The 14,580-nt window shown below is 53.6% G+C and overlaps 1 protein-coding gene across 1 annotated transcript; it reads right to left on the bottom strand.

Annotated features, from left to right (window-relative positions):
- Positions 1 to 1,938: 1,938 nt before the first annotated feature.
- On the bottom strand, positions 1,939 to 11,821 carry LOC133263623 (acrosin-like; the record flags this gene model as incomplete). The annotated part of the gene is made up of 6 exons (XM_061443464.1): positions 1,939 to 1,943; positions 2,895 to 2,907; positions 9,219 to 9,554; positions 10,331 to 10,479; positions 10,853 to 11,133; positions 11,631 to 11,821. Coding segments are annotated over 6 exons (975 nt in total), but the record flags the coding sequence as incomplete, so codon positions are not given.
- Between the last annotated feature and the right edge of the window lie 2,759 nt (positions 11,822 to 14,580).

The following is a 14,580-nucleotide window of genomic DNA, read 5'->3' as shown; positions in this document are numbered from 1 at the left end:
CATCTCCTATGGGACACAGGGTCAGAGCCCCAAAACAGCCCGAAAACAGGACAAAAACAACCCAAAACACCCGAAAACCACCTTGTCCTGCTTCTCCTACGTGATACAGGGTAAGAGGCCCAAAATAGCCCCAAAACAGACCAAAAACAGGCGAAAACCAGACCAAACCACCCAAAGCAAACCCCAAACAATGCCAAACCACCCAAAACCACCGTGTCCTCCTTCTCCTAAGGGATACAGGGTCAGAGCCCCAAAACAGACCCAAAATAGCCCCAAAACAGGCCAAAACCAGGCAAAAACAAGGCCAAACCACCCTAAAACCACCCCAAAATCACTTTCTCCTGCTTCTCCTATGGGATACAGGGTCAGAGCCCCAAAACAGCCACAAAACAGGACAAAACCAAGCCAAAAGCAGGCCAAAACACCCAAAAGAACCCCCAAAACAGGCCAAAACCACTCCAAAATTATCTTGTCCGGCTTTTCCTGTGGGATACAGGGACAGAGCCCGTAAACAGACTCAAAACAGGCCAAAACCAACCCAAAACAGCCCCAAAACAGCCCAAAACCACCTTGTCCTGCTTCTGCTATGGGATACACCGTCAGAGCCCAAAAACAGCTTCAAAACAGGACAAAAACAGTCCAAAATCCCCAAAACAGCCCCCAAAACGGACAAAACCAACGTAAAACACACAAAACCACTCCCAAACCACCCCCCCAAACCACATCAAAACCACCTTATCCTGCTTCTCCTATGGGATACAGGGTCAAAGCCCCCAAAAAGACCCCAAAAAGAAAACAAAACAGGAGAAAACCACTCCAAAACCACCTTGTCCTGCTTCTCCTATGAGATACAGGGTCAGAACCCCAAGCCAGCCTCAAAACACCCCCAAACAACCCGAAAACCACCTTGTCCTGCTTCTCCTGTGGGACGCAGGGTCAGAGCCCCAAAACAGCCCTAGAACAGGACAAAAACAACCCCAAACCATTCAAAGCCACCCCCAAACCACCCTAAAACAACCCCAAAATCACCTTGTCCTGCTTCTCCTATGGGACACGGGGTCAGAGCCCCAAAACAGGCAGAAAACCGGTGAAAACCACCCTAAAACACCCAAAACCACTTCCAAAACACTCCCAAACCACCCCAAGGCCACCTTGTCCTGCTTCTCCTATGGGTGGCACCCAGTGAGAACCCAAAACAGCCCCAAATCACCCCAACCCCCCCAAAATGGAACCTTCTGGAGGTCGCTGTGGAGCTGCTTTAGCCTGGCCTCGAGCTGCGACACCTTCTGGGGTAGGTCCAAGGATGGGGGGGGGTGTGGGGGGGACAAAGGGGAATGGGGGGGTGCACTGGGGCATCCCCATATTGGGGGGGGATCTCAGACCCACATGTGGGGGTCCCAGCCCCACATACAAGGGGGACATGGGGGGGGTCTCCATATAGGGGGGTCCCTGTACCTGATGGGGGGGGCGACCCCCGCGGCCTCTCTGGGGGTAGGGGGGGTAAGGGCTCAGCACCGGTTCCATGAGGGAGAACAGGGACACGGCCCTTTGCACTGGGGGGTGGCACGTCAGCACCCCAAAACCAGACCAAACCAGCCTAAAATACCCCAAATCCAGCCCAAACCACCCCAAAATCCCCCTCCAGGACCCCCACATATCCCTCATCCCTCCCAAAAAGCGGCGCTGGGACCCTTTAGGGACCCCAACCCCTCCCCATAACCATCAAATTCCACTTCCCAGACCCCCCCAAGCCCATCAGGACCCCCCCAAATCCCTATATTCCCCCGTTGGCACCCACCAGCCGCGGCTTCCCCTCCTGCAGCTGCCTCCTCAGTGGCCCCAGGGCAGTTTCTGGGGAGTCCATGGGGCTGCCCCGTAGCTCTGGGCCCTGCTGGATCTGGGTCCCCTGAGCCCCTGAGAGCCCCGCGGCCTCCAGCATCAACCTGGGGGGCAAGGGGGGGGCCCAAAGCCAAACGCTGAGGGGAGTTTTGGGGGCCCAAAGGGGTCCAGATCCCATTTTTGGGGGGAGGGGGGGCTTGGGGACCCCAAAAGGGCTGCAGGGACCATGGAGGGGTCGGGGGCACCCCAAAAGGTCTCAGCACTGGGTTTAGGGAGAATCTGGGGGGGCTTTAAGGACCCCTATGAGCCCAGCCCCCACTTCAGAAGGAAACCCAGGGGGGTTTAAAGTATAGAGGGGGTCCCTAAAGGGTTCTGGGGTTCAGGAGTGGGGAGGAAAAGATCATGGGGGAGGGCCCAGGGCAGTTTTGGGTTGCAGGGGGGGAAACCGGGCTGCAGGATGTATTCGGGGGGGTCCTTGAGAGGGTTTTGGGTGCATGGGGGAATCCATAGGGTGGTTTTGGGGTGCAGAGGGGTTGTTTTGGGGTGCAGTGGGGGTAGATTTGGGTGCAGAGGTGTGTTTTGGGGTGCAGAGGGGGGGCTTGGGTGCCGTGGGGCTTCTGGGATGCATGGGGGTGGTTTTAGGGTGCAGGGGGTGTTATCAATATTCTAGCCAATTTTGGTTTAAAGTATATATTTTATTAAACTGAGTAAGCGATAGCAGATAAAACAGCGCTGGGTGTGCCGAGGAGTCCCCGGCTCCGCCCAAGACGCGCGCAGGTGGTCCCTGGGAGGCGGTCCTTTATCTTCTCCGGTTCAAGGCCCCGGCCAATCCTGTCGCCCCTCCTCACTCGGATGTTGACATGGCTCTTCCCCATTGGTTCCCTTTGTTGCAGGGGTCTCATTACCGAGAAGTTTCGAGAAGCGTCCACTGCCAGCCTCCAGCCTCCTCACGGTCGCAGCCCCCTCCCCTCCCCTCAAGCGTTGCAACAAGACACCACTTCGAGCCACCCAGCCCCCTTTTTCTCTCTCACGATCCCCGCAACAATACAACTGACCTCCCCCCATTACCTACAGAGTACAACAGGTACAGAGTCAAAAGGAGAATTGTTTCACATAAGGACAGCCACAGAGAGCCTCCCTCCCCCCAAACTTCTTGATGAACAAACCCTCACATTACACCACCCATAGGAGAAGCAGGACAAGGTGGCCTTGGGGTGGTTTGGGAGTGTTTTGAGAGTGGTTTGGGGTGTTTTAGGGTGGTTTTCACAGTTTTTCTGCCTGGTTTGGGGCTCTGACCCCGTGTCCCATAGGAGAAGCAGGACAAGGTGATTTTGGGGTTGTTTTAGGGTGGTTTGGGGGTGGTTTTGAATGGTTTGGGGTTGTTTTTGTCCTGTTTTAGGGCTGTTTTGGGGCTCTGACCCTGTGTCCCACAGGAGAAGCAGGGCAAGGTGGTTTTCGGGTTGTTTGGGGGTGTTTTGAGGCTGGCTTGGGGTTCTGACCCTGTATCTCATAGGAGAAGCAGGACAAGGTGGTTTTGGAGTGGTTTTCTCCTGTTTTGGGTTTTTTTGGGGGTCTTTTTGGGGGTTTTGACCCTGTATCCCATAGGAGAAGCAGGATAAGGTGGTTTTGATGTGGTTTGGGGGGGTGGTTTGGGAGTGGTTTTGTGTGTTTTAGGTTGGTTTTGTCCTGTTTTGGGGCTGTTTTGGGGATTTTGGACTGTTTTTGTCCTGTTTTGAAGCTGTTTTTGGGCTCTGACGGTGTATCCTATAGCAGAAGCAGGACAAGGTGGTTTTGGGCTGTTTTGGGTTGGTTTTGGCCTGTTTTGAGTCTGTTTAGGGGCTCTGTCCCTGTACCCCACAGGAAAAGCAGGACAAGATAATTTTGGAGTGGTTTTGGCCTGTTTTGGGGGTTCTTTTGGGTGTTTTGGCCTGCTTTTGGCTTGGTTTTGTCCTGTTTTGTGGCTGTTTTGGGGCTCTGACCCTGTATCCCATAGGAGAAGCAGGAGAAAGTGATTTTGGGGTGGTTTTAGGGTGGTTTGGCCTTGTTTTTGCCTGGTTTTGGCCTGTTTTGGGGCTATTTTGGGTCTGTTTTGGGGCTCTGACCCTGTATCCCTTAGGAGAAGGAGGACAAGGTGGTTTTGGGTGGTTTGGCATTGTTTGGGGTTTGCTTTGGGTGTTTTGGTCTGGTTTTCGCCTGTTTTTGGTCTGTTTTGGGGCTATTTTGGGCCTCTTACCCTATATCACATAGGAGAAGCAGGACAAGGTGGTTTTCGGGTGTTTTGGGTTGTTTTTGTCCTGTTTTCGGGCTGTTTTGGGGCTCTGACCCTGTGTCCCATAGGAGAGGTAGGACAAGGTTGCCTTGGGGTGGTTTTTGGGGTGTTTTGGGTATGTTTTGGGTCTGTTTTGGGTCTGTTTTGGGGCTCTGATCCTGTATCCCACAGCAGAAGCAGTTCAAGGTGGTTTTGGGTTGTTTTTTTCCTGTTTTGGGGCTCTGACCTGTGTCCCATAGGAGAAGCAGGACAAGGTGATTTTTTGGTGTTTTGGCCTGTTTTGGGGGTTGTTTTGGGTGTTTTGGCCTGTTTTTGGCTTGTTTTTGTGCTGTTTTGGGGATGTTTTGGGGGTCTGACCCTGTATGCCATAGGAGAAGCAGGACAAGGTGTTTTTGGGGTGGTTTTGGCCTGTTTTTGTCCTTTTTTTGGCCTGTTTTGGGGATCTGAGCCTGTATCCCACAGGACAAGCAGGACAAGGTGTTTTTCTGGTGGTTTTAGGGTGGTTTATGGTTGTTTTGGAGGTGGTTTTGAATAGTTTTTCATTGTTTTTGTACTTTTTTGAGCTTGTTTTGGGGTTCTGATCTTGTTTCCCACAGGAGAAATAGGACAAGGTGGTTCTGGGGTGGTTTTGGGGTGGTCTTCTCCAGTTTTGGGGCTCTGACCTGTGTCCCATTGGAGAAGCAGGACAAGGGGATTTTGGGGTGGTTTTGGCCCATTTTGGGGGTTGTTTGGGGTGTTTTGGCCTGCTTTTCTCCTGTTTTTGTCCTGTTATGGGGCTCTGACCCTGTATCCCATAGGAGAAGGAGGACAAGGTGGTTTTGGGGTGGTTTGGGGGTTTTGGAGTGATTTGGCCTTTTTGGGGCTGTTTGGGAGCTCTGACCCTGTATCCCGTAGCAGAAGCAGTTCAAGGTGGTTTTTGGCTGGTTTTGCGGGTGGTTTCGGTTTGTTTTTGGCCTGTTTTGGGTGCTTTTGGGGACTCTGACCCTGTATCCTACAGCAGAATCAGGAAAAGGTGGTTTTGGGATGGTTTGGGGGGTTTTGGATGTTTTGGCGTTCTTTTGTCCTGTTCGGGGGCTCTGACGCTGTATCCCAAAGGAGAAGCAGGATAAGGTGTTTTTGGGGTGGCTTTGGCCTGTTTTGGGGCTGTTTTGGGGTTTGACCTATCTCACAGGAGAAGCAGGACAAGGTGGTTTTGGGTTGGGTTTGGGGTGGTTTAGGTGGTTTTGGGGCGTTTTGGGGCTCTGACCCTATATTGCATAGCAGAAGTAGGAAGGGTGGTTTGGGCCTGGATTTGGGGGTGGTTTTGGTTTTTTGTCCTGTTTTGAGGCTGTTTTGGGGCTCTGACACTGTATCGCATTGGAGAAGTAGGACAAGGTGGCCTTAGGGTGGTTTTGGAGTGTTTTGGGTGTGTTTTGGGGCTCTGACCCTGTATCAAAGAGAAGAAGTAGGACAAGGTGGTTTTGGGGTAATTTTCACCTGGTTTTGGGATGTTTCCAGGCTGTTTTGGGTCTATGACCCTGTATCCTATAGGAGAAGCAGGACAAGGGCGTTTTGGGGTGTTTTGGGCATTTTTTGTGGCTGGTTTTGGGTGTTTTGGTGTGTTTTTGTCTTGTTTTGGGACTCTCACCCTGTATCCCACAGGAGAAGCAGGACGAGGTGGTTTTGGTGTTGTTTTGGGGTGGTTTGGGGGTGGTTTTGTTTGTTTTGGGGTGTTTTGGGTTTGTTTTGAGGCTCTGATGCTGTATTCCATAGGAGAAGCAGGACAAGGTGCTTTTCGGGTCGTCCTGAGGTTTTTTGGGGGTGGTTTTGTCCTGTTTTGGGGCTCTGACCCTTTATCCCTCGGAAAAGCAGGACAAGGTGGTTTTCTGGGGTGGTTTTATTCTTTTTTTGTCCTGTTTTGGGGCTCTGACCCTGTATCCCTAGGAGAAGCAATACAGGGTCATTCTGGGGTCGTTTCGGGGTGTTTTTGTCTTGGTTTTGGGCTGTTTCAGGGCTGTTTTTGATCTCTGACATTTGTCCCATAGGAGAAGCAGGACAAGGTGGTTTTGGGGTGTTTTTTTGGTGTTTTGGGGGTGTTTCTGGCCTGTTTTTGTCCTGTTTTGTGTCTGTTTTGGGGCTCTGACCCTGTATCTCATAGGAGAAGCAGGGCAAAATTGTTTTAGGGTGTTTTGGGCGTGTTTTGTGGTGGTTTTGTCCTGTTTTGGGGTTGGTTTGGGGCTCTGACGTTGTATCGCACAGGAGAAGCAGGACAAGGTGGTTTGGGGGTGTTTTTTGGGTGTTTTGGGGTTTTTTCTGGCCTGTTTTTGTCCTGTTTTGTGTCTGTTTTGGGGCTCTGACCCTGTATCCTAAAGGAGAAGCAGGACAAGGTCATTTTGGGCCGGGTTTTGGGTGGTTTGGGGCTGTTTTTGTCAAGTTTTTTGGCTCTGACCCTGTATCCCCTAGCAGAAGCAGGACAGGATGGTTTCGGGGTCATTTGGTTGTAATTTGTGGGTGGTTTGGGGGTGTTTTTGTCCTGTTTTGGGGCTGGTTTTGGTCTCTGAGCTGTGTCCCATAGGAGAAGCAGGACAAGGTGATTTTTGGGGTGGTTTTAGGGTGTTTTGGGGGTTGTTTTGGTTGTTTTGTCCTAGTTTTAGCCTGTTTTTCTCTTGTTTTGAGGCTGTTTTGGGGCTCAGACCGTGAATGCCATAGGAGAAGCTGGAGAAGTTGGTTTTGGGGTGGTTTTGTTTTTTTTCGGGGCTGTTTTGGGGTGGTTTTTCGTTGTTTTTTGCCTGTTTTGGGGCTCTGACCCTGTATCCCATAGAAGAAGTAGGACAAGGCGGTTTTGGCCTCTTTTTTGGGGTGGTTTTTGGGCTGTTTTGTGTCTTTTTGGGGGCTCTGACCCTGTATCCCACAGGAGAAGCAGGACAAGGTGGTTTTGGGGGTGGTTTGGGGGTGGTTTTGGGGACTTTTGGGGTGTTTTTGTCCTTTTTGTGGACTGTTTTGGGGCTCTGAGCCTGTATCCCATAAGAGAAGCAGGACATGTTGGTTTTGGGGTGGTTTGGGGGTCGTTTGGTGGTGCTTTGTGGGTGTTTTTGCCCTGTTTTGGCCTGATCTGGCTCTCTTTTGGGGCTCCTACCCTGTATCCCACAGGAGAAGCAGGACAAGGTGGTTTGGGGGGTCGTTTTGGGGGTGTTTTGCATTGTTTTTGCCCTGTTTTTGTCCTGTTTTGGGGCTCTGACCCTGTATCCCATAGGAGAAGCAGGGCAAGGTGGTTTTGGGATGGTTTTAGGGTGGTTTGGGGTGGTTTTTGTTTGTTTATGTCCTGTTTTGGGGTTCTGACCTTGTGTCCCATAGGAGAAGCAGGACAAGGGTTTTGGTGTGTTTTGGGGTGTTTTTGTCCTGTTTTGGGGCTATTTTGGGGCTCTGTATTGCATAGGAGAAGCAGGACAAGGTGGTTTTGGGGGTGGTTTTAGGGTGTTTTGGGGTGTATTTGGGGTATTTGTGGCCTCTTTTGGGGCTAGTTTGGGGCTCTGACCCTGTGTCCTGTAGGAGAAGCAGGACAGGGTGGTTTTGGGGTCGTTCTGGGGTGGTTTTGGGGTGTTTCTGTCCTGCTTTTGGGCTGTTTGGGCTCCGCTGTTGGCAGTGGGGACACATGCCATGCCAGACCTTGATGTGAAGGATGGCCTCCCCTGTTACCAGAGAGCCATACAGCAGGAAAAAGGGGCAGGCCCAGCAGCCTGTAGTTGGCATATATTGGAGATATGATCTAGGGCAAATCCCTGCTCAAGTAGGGTCACCCAAAACATATGTAAAACAAAAAGGGGGAGATGTGGAGGCAGTGTTCTCACAGGAGAGTGGATAATTGGTACATAAACTCTGAATAATCCTGAAAGATGCAGCAAGGCCGTGAGAGGCCCGAGGAAGCCTGAACAAGCAAGATAAGAAGAAGCTGGAATTCACTGAGGTAATGAGAACTGTGGACTGTTGGCAAGTTTTCGAGGTCAAGTTCTCACACCTGTGCTTAACCAATTCTATGTTAGTTACAAAGGGTCTTCGAGACATGTATCCAATCATAATATGCCAAATCAAGACATGTATCCAATCATAATATGCCAAATCAAGACATGTATCCAATCATAATATGCCAAATCACTGTAAGTGCATGTAAGAAATAGTATATAAGGAGTTACGGCTTTGTAAAAAATGGCTTTTGTCTGATCATATTGATCTCTGACTGAGTCCATGTGTTTTCTGCGGCACGGAGTTATTGGGGGGGGGGGAGGCAGTGAGACCGGTCCCTGCCAGGCAGGAGGCAGCAGGCGGGCACTAGGACCCTGATTCCGGCGCTAGAGGGGGCGGGCACTGGGACCGGCTCCTGACAGGGAGGAGGCAGCGGGCGGGCACTAGGACCCCGATACCGGAGCTATATAGTGCTGAGGGTGCTGGGGGTTCTGTGGGTGCTGGGGTTTCTATAGGTGCTGGGCTGACTGGGTGCACTGGAGCTGTTGTGGTTGCTGGCAGTGGTGGGGGTGGTATGGGTGCAATGCATGCTATGGGTGCTGGGGGCTCTATGGGTGCTGGGGGTGCACTGGGTGCTGTGAGCCCTGGCCCCAGTCCCTGCTCCAGCTGGATGCAGGGATGAAGCAGAACCATGGAAGTTTGGGTTCTCCTTCATCATTTGGGTGTGGAGAGGAGCCTTCAGCATGGATTGAAGCCATAGAACAAGGGGTGACGGGTTCCAACTGGAACAGCAAAGTTCAGGTTGGAGATAAGGAAGTGAGGGTGCGCTGGGACACTGGGATGGGTGGGATGGAGAAGAAGGGATGGGCTTGGAGCAACCTGGTCTAATGGAAGCTGTCCCACCTGCCTCTTCATGCCATGCTTTAATGGTGGGGCAATGATTGGACTTGATGCTCCTGAAAGTCTTTCACAAACTGGTTGATTCCCTGATTCCCAGCTCCCGCTTCCCACTGTTCCCTGCCCTCCATCCCTCATCCCCATCCCTGCGCACGGACCAGAAGAAGAGGTGGGCACGCAAAGCATCCTCTCTATGGGAAAATAAGGCAACTGTATTGAAGCTGAAGCCAACTTCAAGCGACGCCGCTCCTCAAGGCTTCTTCCCCCTTAGAGCCTGCAGCAGCTCCTGCACCCGACTGACAAATTCCACGAGCACCCGGTATGGGAAGGAGCAGATGTCACCGGTGCTCGAGGCCGTCGGAGCCGGCATCGTCTGCTGGATGGGCGCATGCGAGCCGTGCTGGTGGCTCCATGTCGAGGGCGTCGCGGAGGCTCCCGCGGAGTGGAACGTCCCCAGCTGGTGGAGGATCCACTCATGGAAGTGCCTTGTTGAGGTGTAGACCCCCGGTTGCTTGGCCCTGGCGCAGCCGCGGCCCCAGCTCGTCAGCCCCACAACCCAGAAAAAGTTGGCATGGTTGTCCCGGCACATGAGGGGACCGCCACTGTCACCCTATGGAGGAGAAACAGAGAGGGGATGAGGATGGGGATGGGTGGCCATGGCAACGCCTGAGGGGACCACCGCTGCCACCCTGTGGAGGAGAACGGGAGAGGATGGGGAGGGGTGGCCATGGCAACGCCTGAGGGGACAACTGCTGCCACCCTATGGAGGAGAACGGGAGAGGATGAGGATGGGGATAGGTCGCCATGGCAAAGCAGAGGGGACGACTGCTGCCACCCTATGGAGGAGAACGGGAGAGGATGAGGATGGGGATGGGTCGCTATGGCAATGCCGGAGGGGACCACTGCTGTTACCCTATGTGGATGGAAGGGTTCTCCTTCATCATTTGGGTGTGGAGAGGGACCTTCAGCATGGATTGGAGCCATAGGACAAGGGGTGATGGGTTCCCACTGGAACGAGGGAGTACGGGTTGGAGATAAGGAGAAATTGTTCCCTATGAGGGCGGCGGGACGCTGGAATCGGTTGGACGGAGAAGGATGGATGGGGCTTGGAGCAACCTGGTCTAATGGAAGGCATCCTTGCCCCTTGCTTACAACTGGATGCTTTAAGCTCCTTCCCAACCTAACCCATTCCATGAATCCATGCTCACGACATGACATGGTTTAGTGGTGGAATCTCAATGCTCTTAAAGCTCCAACCTCTATGGTCCCTGCGCAGGGATGATGGAGCAGGAGCTGGATGCGCTTCCAAAGCTGGGATAAAGGGGGATGCAGAGCAAGGCCCTGCAGATGGGAGAGGAGAAGGGAGCCCCAGTGGCACATCCTTACCTGGCAGGTGTCGATGCCACCCTTCGGGTACCCAGCACACAGGTTGTGGCTCTTGATGGCCCCTCGGTACCATAGGCTGCTGTTGCAGACCTTGGCATCGATGAGGCGGACCTTGGCCTCCTGCAGGGCAGATGGGGACGATGCCCCTGCTGTGGGGACACAAAGGGGGTCAGGACTGGGGGGAGAAGGAACGGATATGGGGGTATTTGGGGCTGAAAAGATCAATGGGAGCCATCAACACCGCCCCATGGCACGGGCTGCATCCCCTTTGTTCTGCATCCTCAACATAAGGAGGACATGGAGGGACCTTCAGCGATGGGACAAGGGGTGATGGGTTCCAACTGAACCAGGGATGCTCAAGTTGGAGAGAAGGAAGTGGTGGGAGACTGGGATGGGTTGCATGGAGAAGGTCGGGATGCTCCATCCCCAGTCGGAGCAACATCCAATAGACCTGGGTAAGCTTTACCCTCCCTTCCATCCCATTCCATGAATCCATGACCCGGCATCCCAAGGCCAACGGGCCTGTCGGGCACTCACTTCTGGCCTCCCTCGCACCCCATCCGCTGATGAAGCACTCGGAGAGCTGGGACACGCTGAGCGTCGCATCGGGCAGGCAGGCGAGCTGCACGTGGTACCCGCACTGCACCGGCTGGTCCAGCTCCACCAAGGCAATGTCGAAGCCGCCGGAGACGTTAGTGTAATATTCATGGACCACGACCCTCTGGATCCAACGTTTCTGGGTCTCGGAATTGGCCCAAGCCAGGTCTGTGATTCCGACCATCACGTACCAATCCATGGTGAAGCTGGGAGGGAGTGGAAGAGCAGGGATTGGAGCCATAGGACAAGGGGTGATGGGTTCTGACTGGGAATTGCAGGTTGGAGATAAGGAAGGGATTCCCTATGAGGGCACTGGGATGGGATGGATGGAGAAGGTTTGGATGCTCCATCCCTGGTAGTGCTCAAGGCCAGCTTGGAGCAAGCTGCTCTATGGAAGGCATCCCTGCCCATGGCAAGGGCTTGGAACTGGATGATCCCAAGCTCCTTTCCCACCCAGCCCATTCCATGATCCATTCCATTCCATCCCATCCCATCCCATTCTATGGAGGGGTGGGAAGGAGCCACATTCCTGCTGCTGCCCAAAGGAAAGCACTGCCCCAGCTCGCCTTAGGCTCAAGGGCTGTCAAGCTGGAAGCAGCCTTCTCCTGAGCGCTCCTCCAAGTGCATCCAGGATGGGGAAGGGGACAGGATGGGAGCTGCTCCTTGGCTATTCCCTATGGCTGGAATCCCTTCTCCCCCTTACTTTTGCCCGACGAAGCAGTGCGCGGCCGTGAGGACCCATTGCGGGGTGATGAGGGACCCCCCACAGATGTGCGAGAAGCCGGTGGCCGTGGGGAACTGGATGCTGACCATCCATGGCCAGGCGCCCTGGTGCGCATCCACGCCTCCGACGATGCGCAACACCCCATAGGAATCAGCCATGGGACGGGTACCGCAGGTCCCTCTGGAAGCAGAAGCCCAACACCGGATGGTTAGGGATGAAGGGCGGGCATCATCCCGCCCCACTGGGTGATGCAGGGACAAGGGACCCTATGGGGTGCCCCATAGCTGTGCTGTGCCACCGCATGGGGTGATGGCGAGGAAGCAGGGCTCTCCCAGTCCCACCACCCCACTGGTGTGACCATGGTTGGGAGCAGCAGCATCTCCCTATGGAATACCAGGAGCCCCGGAGCCTGGTGCCACTCACCCACAGCTGTCCCAGGAGCCATGCACCAGCCAGGCCAATGCCAGCAGGATGAAGACATGGAGCAAAGCCATCGCTGTCATCACCGCTGAGGGTGACCCCAAGGTGCCACCAAGGTGCTGCCACCACCACTGAGGGTGACACCAAGGAGCTGCCACCAAGGAGCTGCCACCAAGGAGCTGCCACCAAGGAGCTGCAACCAAGGAGCTGCAACCAAGGAGCTGCAACCAAGGAGCTGCCACCAAGGAGCTGCCACCAAGGAGCTGCCACCAAGGAGCTGCCACCAAGGAGGTGCTACCACCACTGCACCCAAAGCGCAACTGCCCCAGGGATACGGGTGCTGCGTACAGGTCCCTTGGTGCTGCGGCTGATGTCATAGAGAGGCAGGTTTCATGGGGGAAGGGGGGGCGGGCATGGGGGATTCCATTGGGGGTTCCATGGGGAGATGGAGGGGGTCTGATGGGCTTGGGATGATCTGAATCCCTATGGGATGCTCTGGAGCTCTGTGGGATGCAAAAAATGGAAGCAAATGGGGGGCACCCAAAGATGGATGGGAGCACACCAAAGGGCAATGGAAGCAGATGGGGGCACCCAAAGTCTCAAACAAGCACATGGGAGCCTGCCAAAAGGACCAGGAAGGTGCCCAAGGAACCGCAAGGATGAGGGATGCAGGGGGCAGAAGCAGCATCCCCATGGAGCAAGGTCCCTGGTGAGGATTTATCCCACATTGATCCCAAAACCACCACTGTTTGCCCCTCAAAAGCACCCAAAATCCTGGGATTTGGTGGGCAAGGAGTGGTGAAGGGGTTGTCCTTATATCCCAGAGCCTGGAAGCGGGATCTGGCAGCAGGAGCCTCCGTGCAGGCCCGGATCCAAGGACATGGCTGCTGCCCCAGAAGCAGCTTCCCAGCTTCTGCTTTGGGCCAAAAAGAGGGGGAATGGGGCCCAGGTTCTTGTTAAAAGCCACTTTGGGAGGGGTGGGGGGGAGTTCAAATGGTGCCAAATCCAGGGAATTTGCCCAGGAGGGGGAGGGGGAGGGGGTGGGAAAGAAGGGATTGGAAAGGGATTGGTGCAGAAGGAATGGGGTTTGTGTGGTATTCCTGGAAGTGGGCATGGTTGGATGGGGCTTGGAGCATCCCGCTCCATGGAAGTTGTCCTTGCCCATGGCAGGGGTTGGAGCTGGATGAGCTTTAAGGTGCCTTCAACCCAACCCATTCCGTGATTCCATGACTCCATGATCCCACACCTCTGTGCTGCAGTGTGGATGTTCCCTGGTGTAGGGACCTTAGGGAGGAGCTGGTGGCACAAGGGAGCTCCAGAGCATGCCACAAGCAGAGCATCCCACAGGGATTCACAGCATCCCATAGGGATTCACAGCATCCCACAGGTGTTCAGAGCATCCCACAGGTGTTCAGAGCATCCCACAAGCAGGGCATCTATCTTGGGTTCAGCAGCAGCAGTCATTTTTTCTCCCTCTTGGTACCTGGTGCAGGCTGAGTTTTTGACTTTCAGCCTGGGAACAGCGCTGATAACACCGATGCTTTTCGTTGCTGCTCAAACGTTCAGTCTGACCGAGGACTTTGTGAGCCTCATGCTCTGCCATGGAGGGAGGAGGAGGGGAAGCCGGGAGGAAGCAGAGACAGGACACCTGACCCAAACCAGCCAAAGAGGTATTCCATAGCACAGCACGTCATGCCCGGGAGGTAACAGGGAGTTACCCAGAAGGGCACTCACTGCTCGGTCGGGCTCGGTCGGCGGGTGGTATTGTATTCTCTTCCCTTGTTATTTCCCTTATTGTTATTGGTGTAGCAGCAGTGGTTTGTGTTACACCTTAGTTACTGGGCTGTTCTTATCCAACCCGGGGGAGGTACATTCTTTCGATTCTCCTCCCCATCCCTCCAGGAGCGGGGGCAAGGGAAGAAGGGGGGGGGGGGAGGTGAGCGAGCGAGACTGTGTGGCTGACTGGGTTTTAAACCACGACTAAAGTTGAGATTGCGATTGCATGGGAACCTAGATACTCCTCTACCACACAACAGCAACATTTCACAGAGTAAACTTAGGCAAGAAGCTAACTCCACACAGAAAAATTACCTTCAGCAACCAAATTGCTGTCATCCATCAGGTCCTACTTTGTTCCTCATCTGCACAGAGCTGTTTCAGGTCTCGGTTTCCTCCTGATTTGTTAGGCTAGGCGGCCACAGCACATTTTTTTAGCACTAATGCATACCTTGAACACAATACCTGTTGAAATAAAAGCCACTAATTGTCCTATTTTATAAGAGACAGCTGAATATTGTTTTCAGAAACCTTAAAGAATCTTCAGCTTACTTAAAAATTGTGGTTTACTTTAATCTGTATCCGAATAATAAGCTTGTACCTTAAAGCGGAATCCATGGTTTGTTGGTGCTCCAGAAATCTTTTTGCCTGTCAAAGACATGTACGTATCACTAAGGCTGAATTCACAGAAAAACTGCAGATGCCTTGGCTCCTAAAAAGAAGAGCAATGTAC

Source organism: Pezoporus flaviventris, unplaced genomic scaffold (assembly GCF_033815535.1).
Source record: "Pezoporus flaviventris isolate CSIRO_AGI_PZ_B2104156 unplaced genomic scaffold, CSIRO_AGI_Pfla_v1 ptg000378l, whole genome shotgun sequence".
Classification (NCBI taxonomy): domain Eukaryota; kingdom Metazoa; phylum Chordata; class Aves; order Psittaciformes; family Psittacidae; genus Pezoporus; species Pezoporus flaviventris.
The sequence above is the reverse complement of the archived record's forward strand: the minus strand, read 5'-3'. Positions and strand labels throughout refer to the sequence as shown.